This window comes from Rhizophagus irregularis, chromosome 25 (genome assembly GCF_026210795.1).
Source record: "Rhizophagus irregularis chromosome 25, complete sequence".
Lineage (NCBI taxonomy): Eukaryota > Fungi > Glomeromycota > Glomeromycetes > Glomerales > Glomeraceae > Rhizophagus > Rhizophagus irregularis.
Genome location: NC_089453.1, coordinates 545,833 through 570,110, shown reverse-complemented (window position 1 = coordinate 570,110; position 24,278 = coordinate 545,833). Strand labels below are relative to the sequence as shown.

The window sequence follows — 24,278 nt, the reverse complement described above, 5'->3', positions numbered from 1 at the left end:
ATTGTTTTATAAAACTATTTTATTAAAATGTCTCAATTTTGGTGATTTTATTGAAGTATTAATAGAGAAAGCAATTTTACTGAAGATATTTCAGATTAACTGTAATTTTATAATTTTCAGAATAAATAAATAAAACATAAATTTGAATAATTTAATATTGAAAGATAAATTACTATATGGTCAAAATTTATTGGAGATTTGGCGGCTAAAACTTATTAAAAAGTTTGGCCGTTTTGGCAGCCAAATTGGCCAAATGGCCAATGGCTAACCCCTGGCAAACCGCAAACCGGCCAAGTGCCAACAATGACTGTGATGCTATATATTCTGTTTCGAACATTTTAAACATACCATTACAAATATGCAGTATAAAATCATAAAAATACTATACTACAGCATTGGGAAGCTGTGGATTTCACGTCATTGACGAAGTAACACTTAAGAATTATCATTTTATCGTAGTAATAATAAAATTTATTGATAACGATATATGCTCATAACTGGGAGAAATAACCAACAATAAAATGCAGTGATTTGATGTACGTACTGATGAAAGTGAGACTGACATATTGTTCTCGATGTTATGAAACATATCCTTTAATAGATACGTCATAATCTTCACATCTTGGTAGATATTATATTTTTTCATATGTAATGAAATATTCTCGAAAATATTTTGCTGCGGATTGCGTATTACAAATAATGTACTACGTGAGCCAACTGAGCCATACATGAACAGGTCAGTCGGGTCACTGTCTCGTTGTTTCGAAAAAATTTTGCTGCAGAATTATATATGATCTCGGGTAACGATCTCGCTGTTGGACACTTTTCAATGTATATTGTGTCCATGGTAGAACAAAAATACGAACATGATCGCCTTATCTCTTCAAAGGTAATTAATGTCAAGCTTTTTAACACCATCATCACATTCTTTGTATTCTATAGATAAATCTAAAATTTCAAAAACAATGATTTGCGTTAATTTTTCCAATATATGAAAAAATCACATCAAAAATGCTTACTAGATGTTGGAGGATTAATATCAAGTTCGCTAATACTATCATCGTGTTCTTTTGTAGATGAATCTAAAATTTCAACCCCAATGATTTGCGTTAGTTTTTCCAACATACGAAAAAATAATGTCAAAAATGCTTACTAGATGTTGGAGGATTGGTAGTTCAGTAGCAGAGTCGATGGGAATAGTACTTCTTCCATTGTTGGTCTTAGCAGTGGATCTTGTAGCCAACATTCCTGGTAAAGACTTACATATTTTCTTGGCGTGGCATCTCACGTCCGTCATAAGTATAACTGTGTAACAGTATTTCTATGGTGGTACTGTGTGATTCTCGGGATGGGATACTCAATAGATACAATACAGAAAATTAAACTAACTATCGAATTCTCCAGGTACATGAAGTTCTATAACTTCTCCATCCTGCATTCTCACATAAAGTTTAACCGATACTAGAATTAGCTCCAATGTTGCTCTTTTTGAATATTATAATCCACCAAGGTGCGTGAATCATCCAATTGTTTTCCACAAAAAAAAGGCGTTGTTTACGAATGGGAATATCTTCACAATCCTTAATCATTGATTTAATAGTATAGATACTTCTATCGGAATTTATAGGTACGTGAAGTTCTATAACTTTTCCATTCTACATTTTCACATAAAGTTTAAATGGAATTCGAACTGCTTGGATATAGTCTCCTTCCTAAGAATGAAAAAGAATAACTTAATACGTTGCATTTGTTCCCATCTATCTACAATTAATAAAATACTCTACCTTTAATCCTAGATTTTTAAGAGTATCAGTACTTTGTAAGTCTTGTCCGGCACAATTAAACTTGTAGTCAAAAACATCTTTAACATGGGCTTGAAAGCATTTCAGCAATAGCTCTATGGTAGTATCCACTGTTACATTCGCTTTATACAAGAAATACAAACTGGAAGCTTCAATGTGAACAGAAAATACTGGAGGGAGATTCGGTACTGAAATCAAATACATTTTTTTAAAAAATTATTTTAATTCAAGACGCTGTTGTTCCTTCAAAAAAATGCTGCCGTAGTTTATTGATTCTTTATATAATATTGTATGCACAGTACAATTAAAAACTAACCTTAAATCCATATTTAGTTTAATAATATCCTGGTATATGCGTTCATTTAATTTACTCTCTTTATTTCGTGATGCTCTTTTCCTAATGTACAGTATATTAAACTAATAATATCCATGACATGTTGTAAACAGCTTAAGTGAAAATAAATAAGAGCATCCTTTTTTCAATTACCTCTTTTATAATGCGCATATTTTATGATGTAATATTGCGTGTTATCTTATGATTATCTGAGTGACTTGTGCGACAAAAATAATGACCCCGAGAATATTTCTTTTCGCTCGCAATAATAGCATTTATCATCATTAAGAATATTCCGGAGCTAGCTATGAATTATTTCCGACCGAACTACTGTATTTCCGACCGAAGCGCGATATATAACGCTTACCGGGTTTTAGTAATAAGCAGTTGAGCGACAAAGCATATAAACACGCATAAGCTTCAGTGTTTTTGTAAATGCCAAGTTCAATGCGTTAGAATGCGTTGCATATTTCTTCTGCTTTGACTTTAACATGAATGAGTTCAGAAGACGTGAATTGGAATTGCAAAGTATTTAAAAAAAGCAAAATAATTTTATGTTTAATGAGTTATATTAATAATTCTAATTTTTTATTGCCTGTTGGTCAACTTGAACATATTACTTTCACTTCTTTTATTTATCAAACAATAGAAAAAGAACTTTGGATAGAGGAGTGGATCATCAAGCATCTATAATTCAAGGCAACAAAGATTTCTATATCTCTCCCGAAGTGATCCAAGAAATTACTCATTGAACAGGATGAGCTTCCCTGAATAGTGAGTGACATTATATTAGTCCGCAATTAAGAGATACGTTTCTCTCGGACACGTGGAGAATGAATAGACTATAGTCTAATAATAGTGATTATAAGGTTGACCTCTTAAAATTTCAGGTGCCATAAATGGTTTTATTATATTTAAATATTTGAAGAACAAATTTATTTTTAATAAAATATTATGTTTACAAAAAAATTTTATAATTCGAATCTCTATTCTTATAATAAATACTTGTTTAAATTACATAATTAACAATATTGCTTTACTATTTTTATGTTTCTTTGTTCTGAAACGTAACAGAGAAACTTTCTACGTACAGACAATGTCCCGAGTGTAATGACTAATCAAATTTAATAATTATATAATAAATATAATTTAAAGATCGTTACCTTGTACTATTATACTATTATGCTGCTTTTCATGCTATTTTACCATTATTATTTTTGTTAGCAATTTAATTACACAAAAATTTTGGCAATTACAATGATTTGTTTTATCTGCATTTTGAATTGTTTTGATAAAATAATATCTGTAAATCTTTAATTCTCAAGTTAATCCTAATCTTAACTTCACATTTATAATTCAATTTTGCATATTGTATAAATTTAATTTTCATACATATTTATTTTTTATACTTAAATAAAACTTAATATTGATTATTAACAGTTAAATTATTTCTTGCTTCATTTTTTCTGTGCAGCAGAATCATTTTGCTTCATTTTTCTGTGCATTTTGTGCATTTTGTACAATTACTTCACTTATTGCTTCATTTTTTTCACTATTTAGTTGTGTAGTTGACGGAATTAAAAGAATTTCTTTATCATTATTACTATCTTTTTCTGATGGAATATGTAATATTTCATTATCATTATTATTATCTTTTTCTGATGAAATATGTAATATTTTATCATCTTTTATATTTTGAGAAGTTGATGGTTTTCCATCTTGTTTTTTTGTATGCTTTTTCCGTTTATAAAGAAAGAAACTTCCAAGTGTTACTGCAATACCAATTGTAGAACCTATAATTGCACCGATTATAATATTTGCTTTTTCGGAATCTGGTGATGGTAATATACTTGTACCTGGCGGAATTGGACTTGTTTTAGAAGTTGAATTATTTTTTCCCAAATCAAAAGATGTTTTCCAAATATATTCATTATCATTACTAATATCAAGCAGTAATATATCTTTATCAGTTTCTTGTGTATAACCTTTACCTTTAAAGATAAATATAATTCAAAAAAATATGTATTTTTTTTTACATTAGCATAAAAAACAATAAAAAAGTCAAACAAATTATATTTACTATATTTACCAAAAGTTATAACCATATAATTTTCAATTAACACTGATTTATGAAATGCACGAGTTGGTGGCATTTTCCCAACTTTTGGAATATACCAATTAAAATTACTTATATTTAAAACATAAAGTGAATTTTCCGGATTTATACTTTGTAAAAGGGTTGGGCCGTATCCACCATAAATAATTATTTTTTGATTATCTAAACCTATTAATATTATAAAAAAAAAAGAATAATTTTAAAAATATTTCAGAAAAACAAATGTATAATAAAATAAATATTATAATAAATTTTTACTGAGAACACTTGAAATTGAATATCTTGCGGAAGGTATTGATCCATAAGTTTTCTAAAAAAAAAAAGATTAAAATATAAATTATTATTACATTAATAAAATTATGTAAGATAAGAACTTTTATTACCTGTGTAGTCCAAGTATCATTTATTGTATTATAAAGATATACCTTATAATAATAGTAATAAATCATAAATATAATTGATTTCTAAAATATATTATATATAAAGATCAATTTTACCTCATTGAGTGCGAACACTCCAACATTTTCATTATAACCACCTAATAAAATAAAATAACAAAATATGTTATTTCTATATATGAAAGAATTCTATAATAATTATTACATACCAATATAAATAATATTTTTATTTGGTAAAAACACGGCACCATACTCAACTCTTGGACTAGGTGCATTTATTGAGCTAACATTTTTCCAACTTAAATTTATTGAATCTAAGATAAACATATCATTTGTATAAATATTAAGTTCCTTTGAATGACCACCAAATAAATAAATCAATCCATTATAGTCAATTACAGAAGTTATAGATACTTTTCCATTTGGTGGTATACCGGTTACCGTTGGAGTCAACAATATATTATTTTGAGTATCAAATGTATAAACCAAATTATTTAAACTTTCATTATTTAAACCTATGCCACCATATAGAAATAAGGTTTTGTTATTTGCACCTCCTTTGGTAGCTGCGGCATACTTAAATGGTGGAATGTTATTGATATTTGTCAAGTCATGCCATTTTAATTCATTGGTATCAAAAGAATCAGAAACATTAAGATAAAAGAATGTTGGAGATGGTGGATATTTGCCATCTCCTGCTCCGCCAATAATATATAATTTATTATCAATTAATGTAGCGGTATGACTGTTACGTAAATCTTGAGGTTTTACTTCAACTAATAATTGAAATAAAATTAAAAATATAATATAAATTAAAAAGTTGTTTAATAAACCCATTTTAAATTACTTTTTTTTTTAAAAAAAAAAAGAGAGAAAGTTGTTCCGTATTGCAAAAAAAAATAGTTTATTTATTGTTTAGGATTCTAAATCAAATCATTAATTCAGTAATTTGGCATATAGACCTGCATAGAGATCTACAGAAAATCATACTATATTTATCTTATTATTAAATATTGTTAAGGGTTTACTAAATGCAGACTGATGAATTGAAAATGTTTCCTTTTTGATCAATTCATTTAAGAGAGTATAAAATCTATATATGGTACTAATAATTGTATTCCCAATAGAATGTTCTTTTTTTGTACAATACGTATCATAAATTTAAAAAGTTATTTAAAATTTTGGTAATAATAATATTTTTATTAATCATATTATCGTTAAGACTTTATACTAATGTTTTATGTACACAAAAAAGAATTTTTTTTTTGAGAATGGCAAGAACCAATTATGAATAATAATGATAAAATATTATCACCATATTTTGCTGCAACTACGATTTTGCCATCCTCCGAAAATGTAATTAACAAAAATAGGAATTCGTACTATTTCATTTAAAATAGCGGTTAAAATATATAACAACATTCAAAAAAATAACACTTAATTCTTTTAATTGTATTATAGGCTGTATGTTTATCTTTTCTCACAATAATTCTAATATATTTATGTTTGAAAAGCTAGTATATAACGAATTCTAGAACGGTAATAACTTTATTAGTTGTGCTATTTAGGATTATAAAAGATAATAATATCAAGGATCTTGATGCAATGCACAAAATATTAGCTTTATTATAAGAATTATTCTTCTTGATATAATGATTGATTACATTATTTATAATTTTGCATAAACTATTCAGTTATTATATAAAATATTTGTTTAAAATATAATACTTTAACATTCTTACTTATTTGAATAAGTTTGAATCAGTTTGATCCCATTGCTCTAAAAATCGCTTGCTGAATATCGTAAAGGTCGATGGCACTCCTGGTCTTTGAAGAGGGGATGAAGACTGAGGATGTAAAGGTACTGATGACAGTGGTTGAGAACAACCAGAAAAGATACAGTTGCAATCGATTGTTATCCACTTCATATGTGGACCGGTACAAAAATCACTTTCTCGTCCATTTGAATATACAGAACCAAATTCGATCTGACAATTGTAAAAATACACATCTTACCTCTTCGATCGCTTCAAATCTTGTTGTATTCGGATTTTGTTGAAGGGAAGCAATTTGGCAAAATTTCAAGCACTGCTAAGAATATAAAAGAACAGATTAAGTAGATGAAGAATGAATTATAATAATGACATCCTCACAACAATTCGGTAAAAATCAATGATCATTTACTTTATCAATCGCGTGCCGAAGTGTTTCTGATGAAGCAGCTTCGAGAATAATAGTTGGCCACGGGTTTCCCTAAAAAATCAATAAATTCACAATGAATTCATCTTCTTCATACCTAACAAATTAGTAATAATATTGACAAATCATGCAAACGTTTCTATCGCGTTCCCTGTAGGTATTAGACGGCTGGGTGTATAACATGCATCAGGCTCTTCATAATGGCCTGATTGAGAGTATAAACCTGGATGCAATAAAGTTAGTTTCAGAACAGTAAAATATGTGCACAAACTGAATACTTAAAAGAACTTACTTTTTGTTCCCCTCCCCAGTTTTCGATATCATTTTGTGACGAATTGACAGCATTCTTAAACCGTCAACTAAAAGAAGTATGTATTGTTTCGTGTTCACCGGTAGGTAACTCAATAAGAATTACAGTACCGTTTCGAAAGGAAAAAACCTTCTCGCCTTGATTTTATCAACACATCTTGCGAACTGCTTAAATTTTACATCTCTTTCTAAGATTAAAGACAGATAAATCAAACTTTAGCAAAAAGAAAATTTAATAAGTGAATTCTAATGTTTACATTTCTTCTTTATCATTTAGAGACCTAAAGAATCTTTACTACTCCACCACTCCTTCTCCTTTTCTTTAGCTTCGTTCTCCTTCACTTCTGTGTCTTCCATACAAGTATCTATGTTTGTGTCCAAATTACTAGGTTTTTTTCTTTCAGTAACAGGGGGGCTGTTTCTGACCGTTATTATTTATATTTTGCTTTATATTTATGACGTATTGGTCGTAACTATTACTCTTTTAAGTATTACTTCATCTATATGTGAATAGAATTCACAGATTCATAATGTTAGTACAGAGACTTTTTACATTATCACTCAATGCGTTTGTAGTATGATATTTAAAGCATCATCTACAGAACATGTCGGTAATTCTACATATAAGTTGGGATTCTTCAGATTCGTGAAGCGAATCCCTTCGGGTTTCCAATTATTTTATAATGCATAAAGAATTTTCTCTGAGGGAAAATGTTTTGCCTTCGATCACGTCAGTTAGTAGTTGATCGTTCCCTCAGGGAACGATTTTGCCGTCGATGGCATGGAGTTAGTTTATTTGGAGCAATCCTGCGAAATCACCAAGAAGCAATTGCAGTCCGGTTGACAATTTTGTACTATTCCTGATAGCTCAGCTATTTTGATTTTGCTTTATACAGGTTCGTAATATTGCTTAGTTCTCGTCCTTTTTTGTTTCAAAAAACTATCTTCGTAACTGATTATTTTTATTTTTTTAGAATGCTACATAATGTGAAATGTATATACGAAAGAAGACAATGTACCCGGTGAAGATTACGGCTATCTCCAATATACACTGAAACACTGTGGTATCTGGTGTCTTGTCAATGTGACAACCAATAATTTCCGAACAAATTACTTAAGAATTCTTCTTCAAGTACATGACGAATAATGTCTCACAGGTCATGATCTCACAGTTAGCTACTTTTTTTGCGTTCTAGTCACAGTTAGTTACAACCCTTTGAATCATAAAGTCATGAAACAAGCATAGCAGATTATTGGCATCAAAGCGTTTTCTGTCATGTTTATGAAAAAAGAATGAACCTTGTATGCCCAAATTCCATCGCTACCTTGACCACTCTTGTAGAACGTATTCTTTCTCGGAATAACTAGTTGAAAATAACAATGATAATTTAGTAGTCAGCTTTCACAGCAGGAGAAAATTTGTTGATGGTAAGACAAAATCACAAACTAGTTGAATAAAAATATTGTGAATTTTCTTTGGCGTGTGGCTTGATTGAATGTAGAATGTAAAAAAAGTATTTTATACAGTTATATGTTGTTAAGTGCGTCATAAAACTTGAAACTCATCTTGTTGAACCATTTGAGTTGACCAGTCCTCATGATTTTTCATGGTCATAACCGAATACTACATTAACTACAAAATAATATAACAATGATTATAAGCCGACGCATGGTAAATATTTGTTTAGTTACGCCAGTGCTACAATGTTGGAGAGTTTTTAGGCCGGAAAGTGGCAACACATAAGAACAATTTTTCATAATAGTGGGCCAGTACTTTTATTCTAATCAATTCGAATTTTTTTTTTCACAAAACTAGGATATGTAATTCATTTATGTAATAATACGAACAACTAATCCACATTTTATTGTTGGGACAAACGAAAAGAAATACGTTTTTAAAACAAAAAAAAAATAAAAATTAACCTTTTGTTGATACAATGAATAAAGCAGAAAAACTAATACAATGATTATTATTATAAATATTATTTGAACACTTAAAATTCTTTCATTATTTTTTTATTTTTTATAAATTCTATGAATTTTCGGTCGGCGTCAAAAACAAATCCTTTTTACTTCATTAGTTCATTTTTTATAACTTAATAATTTATTTAAAAAACGAACCATTTTGTACGGATCCCATTAGGAAAATCCTTGATTTTTAGGTTAATATCTGAAAAGTTCTTCCAATCCTCCTCTCCAACTTTCTTATTTATTATAGAATGATTAGCTTTTATATGTTCTACATCAATTATTCCTGATAATATTGGATCGTTTCCATCTAATTTAAAATCAGATAAATTATTTGCGATCGTTGAAATAATCTTAGGATAATCTTTTAATTATATTAATAATATTTTAAAGATAAGTTAGTTGATTGAAAATTGAAAAATTGAAATGACCTTTGAATATTGATGTAGAATTTCTTTATCCTTAAAGTCCATATCAACCCATCCATATTCTCTAATCTTTTCTGTAAGCAGGTATGATAGACCATGATTCAATTTATAATCTTTGATCGATTGGTCAAGTAAATCGAAATAAATATTAACAGAGATTTTTTCAGCCTGAATAAAATAAAACGACATGTAGTTAATATACAGTATATAACAATTTTGGTTTATTAACTAAATTATCTTTTCATTACAAATTTTTTTAAATTGAAATAAATTTTTAAGAAAGAATTACTAGCTAATTATAATTAAAATTCTGAACATTTTATTTTTTCAGTTTTCTTTTTGATTAATCAAAACCATTTTTGCAAAATAATCCTTTATTCAGTAATTCTTATGATTTATTAGAATTCTTTATTAATAGATGACTAATTATTTATATAAAATTTATAAATATTATCTTGCTATTTATTAATATTAAAAATATAATTTTAATATTATTTGAGTCTACTTGTATAAATAGCTTCTGAATGTATGATAATTCTAAACTAGTTGAAAGTACATTACTAGTTGATAATTTCTCATTGATTTTATCTACTTCTTTAATTTGTTCTTGTAATTCCTTCTGATCTCTAAATCTATCATGCCATGGATATAAAATTTTATAAATTTCACCTATTGTTGGTCGATTCAATGAATTTGCATCTAAGCATCTTTTAATTAAATGTACAATTAGTTGAGGTACTTTAATGTTAAACTTTGGTCTAAGTTCCTGACAAATTTCTATTGCTAAATTTTCATTATAGCTAATATCATGATATGAGAGTAATCCAGAAATTACTTCATACATAATTATACCAAAACTATAAAAATCAGAAGCTTTAGTATAATTTTGTTTTCTTAAAATTTCATTGCAAAGGCATCTCTGCACTTAAATTTGCTTCTTGTACAGCACTTTTATACAAATTAGCAAATAAAGTATTCTACAAATGATAAGACATATGAATATATTGGATTTAATTTTAATTAAAATCAAGCTATTTTCATGTCAATGCTTTTTTTGTTGCGTTTCCACCCATTTTCTATTCATGCTTGTGATACCTTAGTTACATCTATATTATTACAAGCCTCGGGTGGTTTTACCAATTCTTCAGCCTCTTTATCATATGCATTTATTGGTACCAATTTGCGAGTAATCTCATCAGCATAACAAAGATTTTCCTGATTAAAAAGATAATTCATTAAAGCTTCTTTCAAATTTTCTCCTCCGCGTATCATGCTATCGTCTATGCGAGACCAAAAATAAATAACACCATGATCTTCTAACAAAAAGACCCAATCACCACATGCAACATGAGGAGGAAATCAGTAATGCCATATGTTTCGGCGAAGAATTGAATCTCATAGTCAAACAAGACATCTTTATTTGTCTCATCACGATATGGTTCCTTATCCTTCAATAACCTAATGAGTGAGGCAAGATCATGGGTGTTCTGTGTTTCATGATCATTTTGCAATTCTCGCAACACGCTATCAGTTTTTGATTTTTTGTTATTATCGCACAAGTTTTGATTGGTAACTCGGGTATCTGTGACACTAGATGGAACCATGTATTCGTTTCGGCATAATTCCCGTACTGCCAGGGTGCTTGATTCTTTACCAAATTCCCATGATCGTCCCGAGGAAAGAGATGATGATTCTCTAAATCGACTTTCTCCCGAAACTTTATTATTTGATTTCTGGCATCCCTGTTTCCTATTACCGATGCTCCGAACGAGATCATCATGATTTCCCTGTCGTTCGATTTCCACGCCGCATTTAATACTGTCGGCCATGGTTGTATCTTCATGGGCATTGGCTCTAAAATCATTATCCACTTCGCTAACTGTTTAAATGTTGATACAGCCATTCCATCCCATGGAGTGGCAACTGGGATCATCGCTCCATCAATTTCCATTCTCAAAAATTCTGGTCTCCAACTTAGAATCCAATGTTCCTCTTCTTTCTCTTTCTCTTTCTTTTCTTTTATTTCTCTGGAATATCATACAAACATTTAATGCGATATTCTCTTAAAATACGGCATAATATTTAGGCCATACCTGTAAGGTAGTAGTATAAAATTTCCGATTCTCTGCTCGTTCTCGAAAGGGTCTCCAAGCTCCATAGCTAATACTTTTCAGATTATTTTTTGATCGAATATTATAGATGACATCTATGACATCATTGTGACTCATGATGAGATGTACGCATTACTAATTTTGAGCCAAATCCTGGTATAATATTATTCTCTGATACTGAGTATAACCTGTTGACCGTTTTTATTTTATCCAGCGACGTACTTTCGAACACCGCAGTAAGACGTCATCAGTATACTTCTCCGCAGCATATGACACACAGAATGTATCACGGGTCAAAACTCCCGAACTTAATGAGCAATAAGTCGAATTGCTTATTTAATAGGCCATATAAAAGTATATTATATAACAGCAAAGGTATTTTCTATAAATTACAGAATTCTTTTAAAACTATTAATATTACTAATATTTTAAGTTATTATAATCCTGTATGTAATCTATTTTTTTTCTTTAGTAGATTACAATTTTTAAATTTGCAATATTTCAGAGATGAATATTAAAATATAACTTAATTTTAATTGCAAATTATAATTGCTTATATACTTTTTACAAAAAAAATCAAAATAAAGTGTAAACCAATTATTTTTTTTAAAAAAAATTTGAAGTTTCATATTTAGTTTTAATTTGTTATTTGATTATATACATGAATTATTTTAAAAAAATATTACAATTTTTTTTTTTATATTTAATTATCCAAATAAGTCAGTCAAGTTTGCATTTTTAATATTTGTTTTTTTCCATGAAAGCCAGCACCAGATTTATCCAAAGCACTCAAAAACTTATTTTTTAAAGATTCATCACTTTCATTTTGATTTCCCCAAAGAACTTCTTCAAAAGCAATATCAGCCGGGCTTTCTTTTTTAAATTTCATTAATTTGATAACTTCATTTAACATTTCACCTTTTTCTTCTCTTGAATGAGTTTTGTTCCATTTTGACATCCAAAATCCTAAAAATTTAATATCTTTAAATATTAAATGTGATGCTGGAACAAAAAATGGCTGTCTTGACATAGCTCCGTATGTTACATGAGTTCCATTTTGGCTAAAAAAAAAGAATAAATCAATATAACAAATATATCAAGTAAATAAATAAAAAAAAAATATTACTATTACCCAAGAAATTTTGCCATTTCTGTTGCTACTTCTCCACCAACACAATTAAGTCCTAATTTGATAATATTACCACCTGTCCATTCCTTTATCAAACTTTTGGTTTTATAATTCCTTAACTCTTGATCAGTAATTATATGAGTTGCACCAAGTGATTTTAGATGCGTTTTTAAATTTTCAATATCAGGTCTAAAAGATGAGTTGAATCTTCACTAAATAGTTTTCTAATCGATATAAACATGTTTTTTATTACCTGTTTCGAACAATGTTAATTGTGTTTATGCCCCATGCTTTAGCAATCTGGATTACAGATTGACCAACGCTGCTGTTAGCCCCACATTGGATCATAAAATCACCTATTTTGATTCATAAAATTTATATTTATATAATATAAATAATCACATTAAAAAATAAGAAATTACCTTTTTTTAGCGTAACAAAATCCTTTAACATGCGATATGCGGTACAAGGATTTACTGATAAAGTTGCGGCTTGAATTAATCCAATTTCCTTATTATTAAAACGTATTACATCATTTGGAGTTGTTGCAGCATGTGTACGCCAAGTACCTATATTTAATTTAAAAAAATAAATATTTGCTCTTATATTTATTTAGTAATATACTAGATAAAAACTAAAAGATAATTACCGAATCCAGATCTTCCCATGATAACCCAATCACCAACATTTAAATCTTTAATTTGTTCTCCAACAGCGATTATTTCTGCTACACCTTCATTCCCTCCAACTGCTAATTCTTTATGTTCTCCATCGGGTAAAATACCTAATTCCTTAGTGAAAGTAGGTTTCGCTGGGTAGACACCTTCAATTTGATTAATATCAGCTGGATTAATAGGAGAAGCAAGAAAACGTATATGCAAAGTTGTGGGAGTTAAAGGCGGTAATTCATGTGTATAAGCTCTATATTGATTTTGTTCAAAATTAATTAATTATAAACTTGGGAATTTTAAATAATGAATACTTTTACTTTACCTGAGAACATCCTTCGGATTTCCATATTTTTCAAAAACTATCGCTCTTGCTTTTGGAGATACATATGAAGATAAAAACCTGTATCGCGATAGCATAATATCGTGTTAAGGAAAAAAATTATCAATCGAAAGAAATGTATATCGACTAATGTAGTACAATCATAACGTGGAGATCACCTATATTAGTTTAATCTATTGGGGGCCCAGTCGACTTTCAACCTTATTTCTCTGAAATTCATATTGGTATTTAAAATAATTGAATAATTGAAAAAAAAAAATCGATCTATACTTGTTTAAATATGAATCAAATAGAAACGAAAAAAGGTAAGAAAAAAGAGGAGTTAACACGAAGAGATAATAATTCTTTCTTTGAAGAAGATATCGATACTTCTAATGATGATAATGATTCTGAAAGTGAGAAAAGTTCAGAAGAGGATGAGAATACAGAAGAGGAAACGAGTTCAGAAGATAATAATTCAGAGATAAATGTGATAAATGCAAAAGGTTCAAAAAAACGAAGAAATAAGCATGCGTAAATAAAAAAATTTTAGTTTGACCTCATTCGAATTTTAATTATAATTTTTTTAATTATTTTTCTTATTTTCATAGACCAATGGAAATGTCTTCTAAGAGACCTGTTAGTAGGTTCAGGCAAATAGTAGAAATTCCTAAATCTGTAAATATTTTAAATATTTTATTTTTAAATTCTTTCAATAATAATTATAATAATAATAAATAATAATAATTTTTCTTTTCATAAACAAAAATAAATAAATAAATAAAGATGAAACAAAAGAGAGACCCAAGATTTGATAGTTTATCAGGAAAGTTTAATGAGGATTTATATGAAAAAACATATTCATTTTTAAATGAATATAAAAAGTCAGAAATTGAACAAATAAAAAGTCAAATTAGTAAGGAAAAAGATCCTGTTGAAAAATCTAGATTGCAACAGTTATTAAGTAAATTAGTGAGTTTAATCAATATTTTTATTATATATAATACTAAAAATGCTGAAAACAAACTTAATTTATTTATTTGTATTTTATTTAGCAATCAAAACTTGCCAATGAAAAAAATATTAAACGTAAAAAAGAATTAAAGCATGAAAGAAAGAAAAGAGAAGTGGAGCTTGTTTATAAAGGGAAGAAACCATATTATTACAAGAAATGTAAGAATTACTGTGTTTTACAATATTTTATTTATTTATTTGAAATATTTTTAATACATATTTTTTAATTTTAGCTGACGTGAAAAAATTAGAACTCATTGATAAGTTTAGTAAATTACAAGAGTCAGATCCTAAAGTATTAGAAAAGGTCATAGAGAAACGCAGAAAGAAAAATGCTTCAATCAAACATAAATATATACCATTCAAAAGAAGAAAATCTGATTAATTTTAGGACAAAAAGTATTTATTTCTTTTGCATATTAATTAATAAATAAATTATATCAACACCTTTTTTATTTTATGCATTTAATGAACAGAATCCAAAAACTAAGGGTATAGAATAAGTAAATATTCAAGCTGTCATCAATACAAATGGTAAAATGTTTTTGTGATCTGAGGATAAATTCTATAGTACAGTTGGATATAGTGCATTACATACTGCAATAGATAATTACTTGAATTTTATTAAACAAAAATTTATTTATATATGTATCTTGTATTAAATTTGGTTGATTATTCATGGTCTGATCACCAGTAATTGGTAAAACTATACCGAGATTATACTGTATGTTAGTAGTTTTTGTAAGCATTAAAAGGCATACACGTAGTCGTGTATATATATTAGATATATTAAACATACCCTATATACAGGCTGGTACTAGATCAGGAAATTTGTTCATTTTGAATATACAGTAAAAGATACGTACCCCTCCTGATGAAAATCATCTACTCCACCAAAAGATCCGATTAAAGATCCGAAGACGCTTACATACTTTTTTAGTAAATTACTTATGTTCTTGGAACAAAGTCTCTGTGTAATGTTTAAATATTATAAGAAAACAATAGTATACTACCACGTATTCCGGTAAACGGATTAGTATGCTGATAGATCGGTAGAAAATAATTATAATTTTATAATCAGGTTTAAACTAATGAATATAAAGAATACAGTAGTACATTTATTATTATTATTTGGCGCTCTTAATTTTAATCAATGACATTTTATTATTTAGACGATCATATAGTAGATTTAGTAGATTTGTAGCACTGCACACACTCAATCTGTGTCGATCATCATAGAAAATTTCTTTATGAAGATGTATTTGTGTTATTTTCCTTTGGTAATCAAAAATGTGAAACAATCTTAGATTATTGTCATTTCCAATGGCTTATTTAAAAAAACCTTCCTAATTTGTAATAATGATATTTATGAACTTTATTTTTCAGTAAATTTTTTTTTATTTATATAAATAAATCTTGTAAAATTTGATTTTTATTTTGTTTTTCACTACTTATTCAAAAATGAAATTTCATTTTACGTTTCTATTCAGTTATCGTTCAAGAAAAACTTAGCTTTTAAGTGATAATTATTTCTGATTTCGTTTCTTCCAAAAAAAAAGAATGTATGCTGCGCCACGCCCTTCAAAAAAGGGTTAATCGATTGATATTCTCATGATGTAAAAAATAAACAAAAAGCAAAGCGTTTATTTATTGATTAGCAAATTGCATGCATATTTGTGATGATGATTATGATGATTATGATCACAAATTTACGCCAGCGCAAGCAAAATTTCTTCTGATATTTCTGATATTGATATTCCTGATATAAATATTTTATATAAATAATCTGATGAAACGTAAAACTATTAAAAATATGAGAATATTTTCTCTTTATAAAAAAAAAACATATATTTATATTTCATTATTGTATATAAAATAAATTATGGAGAAAACTATTTCTACTGCTTCAATAAATCATGATTATATACGAGAAAGAAGGTCTAGAAGAAAATTGCGGTTTCTTAGGAATAGGCGCCCAATTTTAACACAAATGATAAGACTATCTGCACAAAATACAAATAATTTATTCGCGAATCAGTTTTTTAACGGTTCTACTTTTCGTTAAAATTATCAGGTATAGATTCTTTAAAAAAAAAATGTGCAGTTTATTACTAATATTATTATTACATAATTAAACGCAATATTTCTGGTTTTTTTTTTAGATGTATACGTATAAAGTATTGGGAAAATTTTTATTTCTTACGGTTTAAAAAAGCGTAAAATCATTGATAAATCCGCATTCCATAAAGAAGATCCGGCCATAAAGAAAATTCGGCCATAAAAAAGATTAATCAGTCCAAACTGTTTAATTTAAAAAACTGAGTATAAATCGAAGGGATTTATCAATAATAGATAAAACACTTCCCTATGACCCTATCAAACATCAGTTTTTATTAAAAAATTGATGAACAAAAAGAAAAATTATTTTTTTTAAATTTTTCTGATGTTTATTTAATAATATTATAATCCTTGTTCTAAATCATAATTCCAAATATCAAAAATTATTTATTTAATCATTTATTATTTATTTATTGTCTCAAATCTCCATCATTGAAATACCATAAAAATTACAAAATGAAATGGAATTTGACACAAATTACACATGATGAACGAGGGATTTTTGTTTAGAGTAATTTACAATATAAGATCGACATTTATCAAATGAAATTACAATGTAAATAAATATGCAAGGCATTTTCCATTGATTTATCGTGAAAATTTCCTTTTGTAGTAAATATCAACTGATTATGTAATATCATTAGATCTTTTTCATTTTATACTATTAAAAATTACCTAATTTCCGGTGTTATGTACTTATCAGATATCCCGTTCATTTTTCAGGAAATTACTAAAGGTGGGGAATGTAAACGTTTAACTTAAAACAGCTTGTACAACAAGGATGGACTGTTCATCTCAACAATAGCCATACTTTGTTTTGCTATTCTTACTGCTTCTTACAATCTTCATTTAAAAGAATATAAAGAAAATATTTTAATACATTTTGAGAAATATATCATAAAAAATGTTGTTATCGTGTAAAATTTATATCACGGGATTCATATCACGTGATCAATGATGACGAAGTCATTCCCTCAAATTGGTTGTAAATGGTTTTGTTATAATCTAATCATTATGTTATCCTTTTTGAATGATTATTAATTAAGGAAGAATAAGAAGGAAAGTGATTTCTTTCCAAATTTTGTTGTGTTTTTTTTTCGTGATAAGAAAATAAATTTCATATTGAGACCTTATCTTATTACAATCTTATTACATTAAAATACATTTAAATAAACTTTATTTTGGCTAATTAATTAAATATAAACAAATAAGTATTACAAAATTACTTTTTTTAGATTAAGCTCAGTCACTTGTATTCTAGAAGTTCTTACAGGAAATGATACATTTATAATGATACATTTTACAAACCATTGATGAATCCTAAATTGAACGAATTGAACGGAGAAAAAAAAAAGAGAAATTACCGAGAATTGATTTTTCAATCAAACATAATCAACACTATATTGGAAATTATTTACTATAATATGTGTATATCACGTGTTTATTTTATCAATCTAATCAAAGATGTGACACATCATTTATACATGTTTGATTCATTTCCAATTTTGAAATATATCACATGTTTTGGAATATTGTTTATTATTGTTCAAACATCTTATCTGAAAATTAAAAAATTTTTAATACCAGTTAACCATTTATGCGATATACAATCATTGATCTACGTATACGTGTAAACCAATTTTTTTTTCCAGTTCGAAACCGTTCCCTCATTTTTATATAAATATAAAGTTTTTCATAAATTTCAAAAAAAAAAAAAGAAAATTTCCTGTTTATTTTAATTTTATAATTATGATAACTAAACTTCAAAATTTGAATATTCGTTGGTTTAGTCAAGTAAAGTTAAACCGTTCCTTTATACAAATTCGTCCCAATACTACTCAATCCACACAAACAACTTCTCCTGAATCAATTCAATTTTTACCTACATTATCATCATCACATCTTATACCCTTTCCATCTTCCTCTTCCTCTTCTAACTCCCCTTCAACAGTAACGACAACAACATCATCATCATCATCACCCCCAATAAAATCAATCGGACAATATCGAGCATATTCTCCACAACATTTTTATAATAATCGAGTTCTTGAAAAATATGCTTATCAATCAGTAAATACTGTTACATTAAGACAACTTATTGTATTCGGTCGTAATATTACAAAAGATAGGTTAATAAAAAGTGCTAATTATGTTAGATCAGAATTACCTATTAGATTGGCTCATAGAATAAGAGATTTTCAAAGTTTACCTTTCATAATAGGTACAAATCCACATATTGCTATGGTATATGAATTATATTGGTTAGCATTTGAAAAATTAAGAAAAATTCCTTTAATAAAAGATATGGATGAAAATGATGAATTTTGTAATACTCTTAAAGGTTTATTAAAAGAACATTTAGTTGTTATTCCTCAATTATCTATGGGAATATCAGAATGTTCTAATCATTTACCTCCTGATCAACTTGATAAATTTATGAGTATTATGTTAAGATCAAGAATTTCTAGAAGAGTTTTAGCAGAACAACAAATTACTCTTACCGAAAATTGGAATGATCATGGTTATATTTATGGTGCTGATGGTATTGGTGATAATATAAATATTGGAATTGTTTCAACTCAATGTAATTCTAATGATATTGTTGAAAAATGTGCTCATATGACAAGAAATTTATGTAGAGTAATATATAAAGTTGAACCTCCTGAAGTAATTGTGAATAATCAAGTTGATACTACTTTTGCTTATATACCTGATCATATAGAATATATTCTTTATGAATTATTACATAATTCTATACGTAGTGTTATTGAAAATCATTCTCCTTCTTTAAAAGATACTTCTATTTCAAATGAAATTTTACAACAATTACTTCAAGATCAAAATTCTCCAAAATCTCCAAAATCTCTTAATTTTAACTCTTTATTAAATAATAAAAATTTTTCTTCATCATCATCTCAGTATCCTCCAATTTTAGTAACAATTTGTTCAAGTCCTACAGATATATATTTTAGAATATCAGATCAAGGTGGTGGAATTTCTGATGATATTTATTCTAATATATGGTCATTTGCTTCTTCAACTAGTTCAAATAAAAAATTTAAAAATTTTATTCAAGTACCTCAGATGGCAGCTACTGTACAAGAATATGAACAATTAATTATTTCTCCTACTTTAAATTTAGGAATAGGTTTACCTATGAGTAAAGTTTATGTTGAATATTGGGGTGGTGGTATAAATTTATTTACAATGGATGGTTATGGTACTGACGCTTATGTTAAAATATCTCGACTTGGTAACAAAGAAGAAAACTTAGAATAAATAAATAATACTTATTTATAAGTACTATAAAATATATTACTACTAATATGAACAAAGTACAAAAAAAACAATTTATTTATTATAGTTAATACATTATGCATTAATTTAAACATAAAAAACAAAAAATAAAGTTTTTTAATATTTCTTATGATAATTTCATATTTCCTAACTTCAACTATTTAAACGTGTATAAATTATTAAAAATTCTCGATTATCTACACTCACATTTCCATCTCAATTTCTTCATTACTATTTTTCTCTACTTGAATTCCTATTTTTTTAACATTCAAAGGTGATTTTGCAACTGTTCCATCTAATCCTCCTTTCCAAAGTGTAGTTGTATTCCATTTAGGAAATATACGTTTATATAAATTCATCATTACAGTATCTTGTTGCGTAATAGGTGAATCGAATACACATTTCATATATCCATGTGTACCTAAACTTTCCCTTATATGTCCAATACGTCCATATTTGGTCGTTAATTGTACAGGTTTAAACCATAATACATCCTCTATATAAATGATATATATCGTGATTAAAATATATTTTCAGTTAAAATTGGGACCAAAATTCGTTATATGTCACTTACCAGGATTGAAAAACATATATCGAATAACTGCAGACTTTTTATGAATTTTGTATGGATGTCCTGTAAGAATAATCCGTTTAGCAATTATTCTCTTTGGATCTGAACTCAAAAAGCTTCCTGTAGCTACGAGAATTGGAGCTATTATTTAGAAAAGAGTGAAAAAAAAAAAATTTAGAAATTTTAAAGAAAAATGGAAAAAAAATTAAACAATAATTGATATAAATTTTAATTTAACCATTAACATTTCCATTATCTTTAAAAAGCATAATAGGTGAATGTCCGAATTGAATTGGTCCATATATTGATGCAACGCAAGTTACTCCGGGATTTAAAAATCTTTCAAATTTATGAACATTATTTGTTCCTTTCCCTTGTGTATTTTGTGAATATATTGGACTTGCTAAATATCTACGAAATCCACAACATAATATAAGTGGATCCTAAAATTATTATACATGTTTAGACTTAAATGCTTCGTTTAAAATATATAATATTAAAAATTTCAAAGTTTATAAATTACTTTTGATCTAATTGGTTCATTGTAGTCACTATTTCTTGTAACAACAAAATTCATTACTGAAGTTTTGTGTTCGTTTTCCAATAATCCGAATATAGTGAATGGTCGAGATTGATCATAAGAATCTAAAAAAAAAAAAATTATTATTACTATTTCTTTTTTAAAAATTATTCTCGCAAAGTTTACCTGCCACTTCCTTTGGAACGTTAAGTATATGCAATGTTATGCGTGCTCCCTATTTGATATTAATAATCAATTACTGTATTATCATAATAATAAGTTAATCAATTGAATACTAACTTTAATCCCACATCCACCTACGCCAGCATCATTAATAACTCTATGTTTTGTCTTCTGGTAGTTCTCAAATTGGAAAATACGCGCATAATCAATTGGTAAATTTTCCATCGGATCCCATGGCGAAGTACGAAAACTTTGCAAGCCTCGATATCTTTGAAATCGAGTACGAGCAGCAATATCTAAAGGTGTATCTACTTCATCAGGAAACTCAAGATCATCCCGATTTTGTTTCTCACGATTAGCCAAGTAATCTTTTAATCTATTAGAAGATTGGTTTGAAATGTAAGAAAGACATCATACCAAAACATCAGACATATATTTAAAATTTAAATTAAAATTTACTGTTTAGCCTCTTCTTCTGGATCCAACTTAGGATCATTTAAAGTAGACGTTCTTGTCTCAACTTCAATTTCTTCATATTCTTCTTCATTTTCATTGACAATTTCTTCTTCAGCTGATAGTTTCCTCGCGTCATTTTCAAAAGTCATATTAATATCACCATCTTCGTCGGTATAATCTTCGTCGTCATTATCGGATCCAGAATCTACGATCCATGCTGCTTGATAAGATGATGTTCCTTTTGGTACACGTTTCACGGTCTTTTTTGGTGTTGTTTCTAGTATATTATCTGATCGCATTTATTCAAAACGTGTAATTAATTATTTGAATATTAGAAAATATAATATAAAACTTATTTCACCTTCAATTCCTGCCATTTCTTCTTCAGTTGGCCATGTTTGTTCATTTTCCATAAAATTTGGCTCATTCTCCGATATAAGCGTATCCTACGCCAATTGCATGTAGTCAATTACGTGTAATATGATTAAAAAAATTCATGATATCATTAAACATACTAAATTACTAACAAACCTGTAGTTCAGGATCAGCTACATGCAAAACTTGAATCTTTTCTTCCTATAAGATAATACTATTTTTAACAAACAAGTTCTAAATTATAAGTGCATTAAAGATATGAAAGTTGATATTACTGAATCTTTATCGTCATCGCCTTTCCTAGAAGCAGTTATCTAATAAAATGATTTTACGCGTTAAAATAAACGGCGTAAAAGACGCAATATCAGATGGTAAGTTTCGAACCTGATTCAATTGAAAATCTCCAAAATTTTGCAAATGTACCAACCGATTTGCAGAAAATGGTACACTTCTAGAATATCCTGTAACTTTAAGAGTTCCAAAATTCTATTTAAAATAAAATCACATTTTCTTATCTTTGATACAAAAAAGTAAAATAGGTAATTGAAGTATTTACTTCATCATTTGCCTCATATACTAATTCTTCAGCCAACATATACGGACGAATGTCTCTCCACAAAATTGGTTTGGGACGTTGAGTGCAAATTGTTCTTAATACATTAAGTGCATCCTAAATTGAAATTTGTTTATTTAAAGATTTAAATTATATATATATTGTATTGGTTAAAATAATTACTTGAATTTGATCGACCGAATGAATTTTTTCTTCATCGGGAAAGAAGTATCTCATATAACTAAGTAATGATTTCTTAACATCATTACGCTTCTTTTGTGGAATTTTTTCCATGTGCTAATTAAGAATTTGTACAAATCAATTAATTAAAATTTTTATATCAAGATTTTAAACACAAAAAATGTTGAACTAACCATAGCAGTAGTTATAACAGTAGGTAATCCTTGAGATTGCATAGCTTTTAGACATAATTCACCAAAATGATCAACTTCAACTTCAGCTGATACGACAAATAATACATAATCTGCAACTTTACAGGCATCTAAAATATCAACAAAATTCCTTTCAAGAAGGACGAATTGAATTTTTTGTTTGAACCTCTCAGCACTATAATTAAATAGTCTATTAGATATATTTTTTTTTAGTAAAGGTAATTTGAATATTTTACAATATTATATACTTTAATTGAGCAACGCCTTTTAAAATTGGTGGATCTTGTACACCAATACTGCTATAAATAGACTTTACAGCACTGTAAGAATTTACATCGGTGCATAATGGAATCACGGCCTATAAGGAAAGAAATTAATTTTCTTTAACAATGTAATTTTTTATTTTATAATCATGCAATTATTTTTACTTCTCATGATTGAATCAAATCGATAATACATCACTTTGAAAAATTTATTCATACCACAATTTTAGGAGTTCCATGTCTTCCCTCGAAAAACCTATTCTCTTTTAATACTTCTTCTCTCTTCTTTTGTTGTTCCAACTTTGCCGCATTACGTCTATCAACCCTCGTAATCGAGCGTAGATTTGCGCTCGAATGCTTTATAGGTTTTCTGTTAGTTTTACCTAATGAGACAAAAAATTTGATATAATACTAATGTCATTTCGAATGTTTTACTATCGAAAAGCAAAAAAAAATTCGGTAACCTTTTGTTTTATCTCTGATGGTTCCTTTGGTTGCATGTTTTGACTTAAATGGTTTATTGGATTGTTTTAACGAGCCAGCTCTATGACGAAATGGTTTTTCGGTAGGCATTTTAACGATATTAAATTCTATATGAATATTAGATCAAGAAAAAAATTTTTTTGATAATCACCAATAACGTTTTTTGATATTGATTGGCTGGGTACTCATCACTGATCGGGTTACACTGTCAGACCCGAATTAAAGTAATTAACTGGTCTTTCATTATTTACAGAACAAATTACGAATGT

The 24,278-nt window shown here is 27.8% G+C and overlaps 9 protein-coding genes across 9 annotated transcripts; 2 read left to right on the top strand and 7 right to left on the bottom strand.

The window, feature by feature from the left end:
• Positions 1-1,655: 1,655 nt before the first annotated feature.
• Positions 1,656-2,006, bottom strand: OCT59_016610 (uncharacterized protein; the record flags this gene model as incomplete). Its single annotated transcript, XM_066145810.1, has 2 exons — positions 1,656-1,712; positions 1,785-2,006. The coding sequence occupies 2 exons, from the start codon at positions 2,004-2,006 to the stop codon at positions 1,656-1,658; spliced, it is 279 nt and encodes a 92-aa protein (XP_066003554.1).
• A 1,609-nt stretch (positions 2,007-3,615) lies between these two features.
• Positions 3,616-5,487, bottom strand: OCT59_016609 (uncharacterized protein; the record flags this gene model as incomplete). Its single annotated transcript, XM_025329956.2, has 6 exons — positions 3,616-4,127; positions 4,226-4,420; positions 4,511-4,562; positions 4,636-4,677; positions 4,750-4,790; positions 4,860-5,487. The coding sequence occupies 6 exons, from the start codon at positions 5,485-5,487 to the stop codon at positions 3,616-3,618; spliced, it is 1,470 nt and encodes a 489-aa protein (XP_025188073.1).
• A 905-nt stretch (positions 5,488-6,392) lies between these two features.
• On the bottom strand, positions 6,393-7,515 carry OCT59_016608 (uncharacterized protein; the record flags this gene model as incomplete). Its single annotated transcript, XM_066145808.1, has 6 exons — positions 6,393-6,572; positions 6,667-6,741; positions 6,835-6,903; positions 7,142-7,195; positions 7,270-7,346; positions 7,440-7,515. The coding sequence occupies 6 exons, from the start codon at positions 7,513-7,515 to the stop codon at positions 6,393-6,395; spliced, it is 531 nt and encodes a 176-aa protein (XP_066003553.1).
• Positions 7,516-9,266: 1,751 nt separating this feature from the next.
• On the bottom strand, positions 9,267-10,398 carry OCT59_016607 (uncharacterized protein; the record flags this gene model as incomplete). The annotated part of the gene is made up of 3 exons (XM_066145807.1): positions 9,267-9,479; positions 9,558-9,722; positions 10,111-10,398. 3 exons carry the CDS (start codon positions 10,396-10,398, stop codon positions 9,267-9,269), a joined length of 666 nt encoding a protein of 221 aa, XP_066003552.1.
• A 58-nt stretch (positions 10,399-10,456) lies between these two features.
• OCT59_016606 (uncharacterized protein) lies at positions 10,457-11,712 on the bottom strand (the record flags this gene model as incomplete). Its single annotated transcript, XM_066145806.1, has 5 exons — positions 10,457-10,531; positions 10,650-10,769; positions 10,892-11,303; positions 11,360-11,581; positions 11,648-11,712. 5 exons carry the CDS (start codon positions 11,710-11,712, stop codon positions 10,457-10,459), a joined length of 894 nt encoding a protein of 297 aa, XP_066003551.1.
• A 560-nt stretch (positions 11,713-12,272) lies between these two features.
• Positions 12,273-13,890, bottom strand: OCT59_016605 (uncharacterized protein). Its single transcript, XM_025313070.2, has 6 exons — positions 13,788-13,890; positions 13,444-13,715; positions 13,217-13,363; positions 13,048-13,150; positions 12,798-12,983; positions 12,273-12,726 (listed from the first exon to the last, which is right to left on the bottom strand). The coding sequence occupies exons 1-6, from the start codon at positions 13,880-13,882 to the stop codon at positions 12,390-12,392; spliced, it is 1,140 nt and encodes a 379-aa protein (XP_025188075.1). The 5' UTR covers positions 13,883-13,890; the 3' UTR covers positions 12,273-12,389.
• Positions 13,891-14,002: 112 nt separating this feature from the next.
• Positions 14,003-15,255, top strand: OCT59_016604 (uncharacterized protein). Its single transcript, XM_025313071.2, has 5 exons — positions 14,003-14,318; positions 14,396-14,462; positions 14,571-14,756; positions 14,840-14,957; positions 15,032-15,255. The coding sequence occupies exons 1-5, from the start codon at positions 14,086-14,088 to the stop codon at positions 15,181-15,183; spliced, it is 756 nt and encodes a 251-aa protein (XP_025188076.1). The 5' UTR covers positions 14,003-14,085; the 3' UTR covers positions 15,184-15,255.
• Positions 15,256-18,566: 3,311 nt separating this feature from the next.
• OCT59_016603 (uncharacterized protein) lies at positions 18,567-20,361 on the top strand. Its single transcript, XM_025313072.2, has one exon. The coding sequence runs from the start codon at positions 18,666-18,668 to the stop codon at positions 20,193-20,195; it is 1,530 nt and encodes a 509-aa protein (XP_025188077.1). The 5' UTR covers positions 18,567-18,665; the 3' UTR covers positions 20,196-20,361.
• Positions 20,362-20,416: 55 nt separating this feature from the next.
• OCT59_016602 (uncharacterized protein) lies at positions 20,417-24,099 on the bottom strand (the record flags this gene model as incomplete). Its single annotated transcript, XM_066145805.1, has 17 exons — positions 20,417-20,709; positions 20,788-20,925; positions 21,023-21,227; positions 21,308-21,429; positions 21,491-21,539; positions 21,605-21,863; positions 21,947-22,232; positions 22,305-22,389; positions 22,475-22,519; positions 22,594-22,632; positions 22,703-22,804; positions 22,875-22,988; positions 23,055-23,168; positions 23,246-23,438; positions 23,512-23,621; positions 23,746-23,909; positions 23,991-24,099. The coding sequence occupies 17 exons, from the start codon at positions 24,097-24,099 to the stop codon at positions 20,417-20,419; spliced, it is 2,427 nt and encodes an 808-aa protein (XP_066003550.1).
• Between the last annotated feature and the right edge of the window lie 179 nt (positions 24,100-24,278).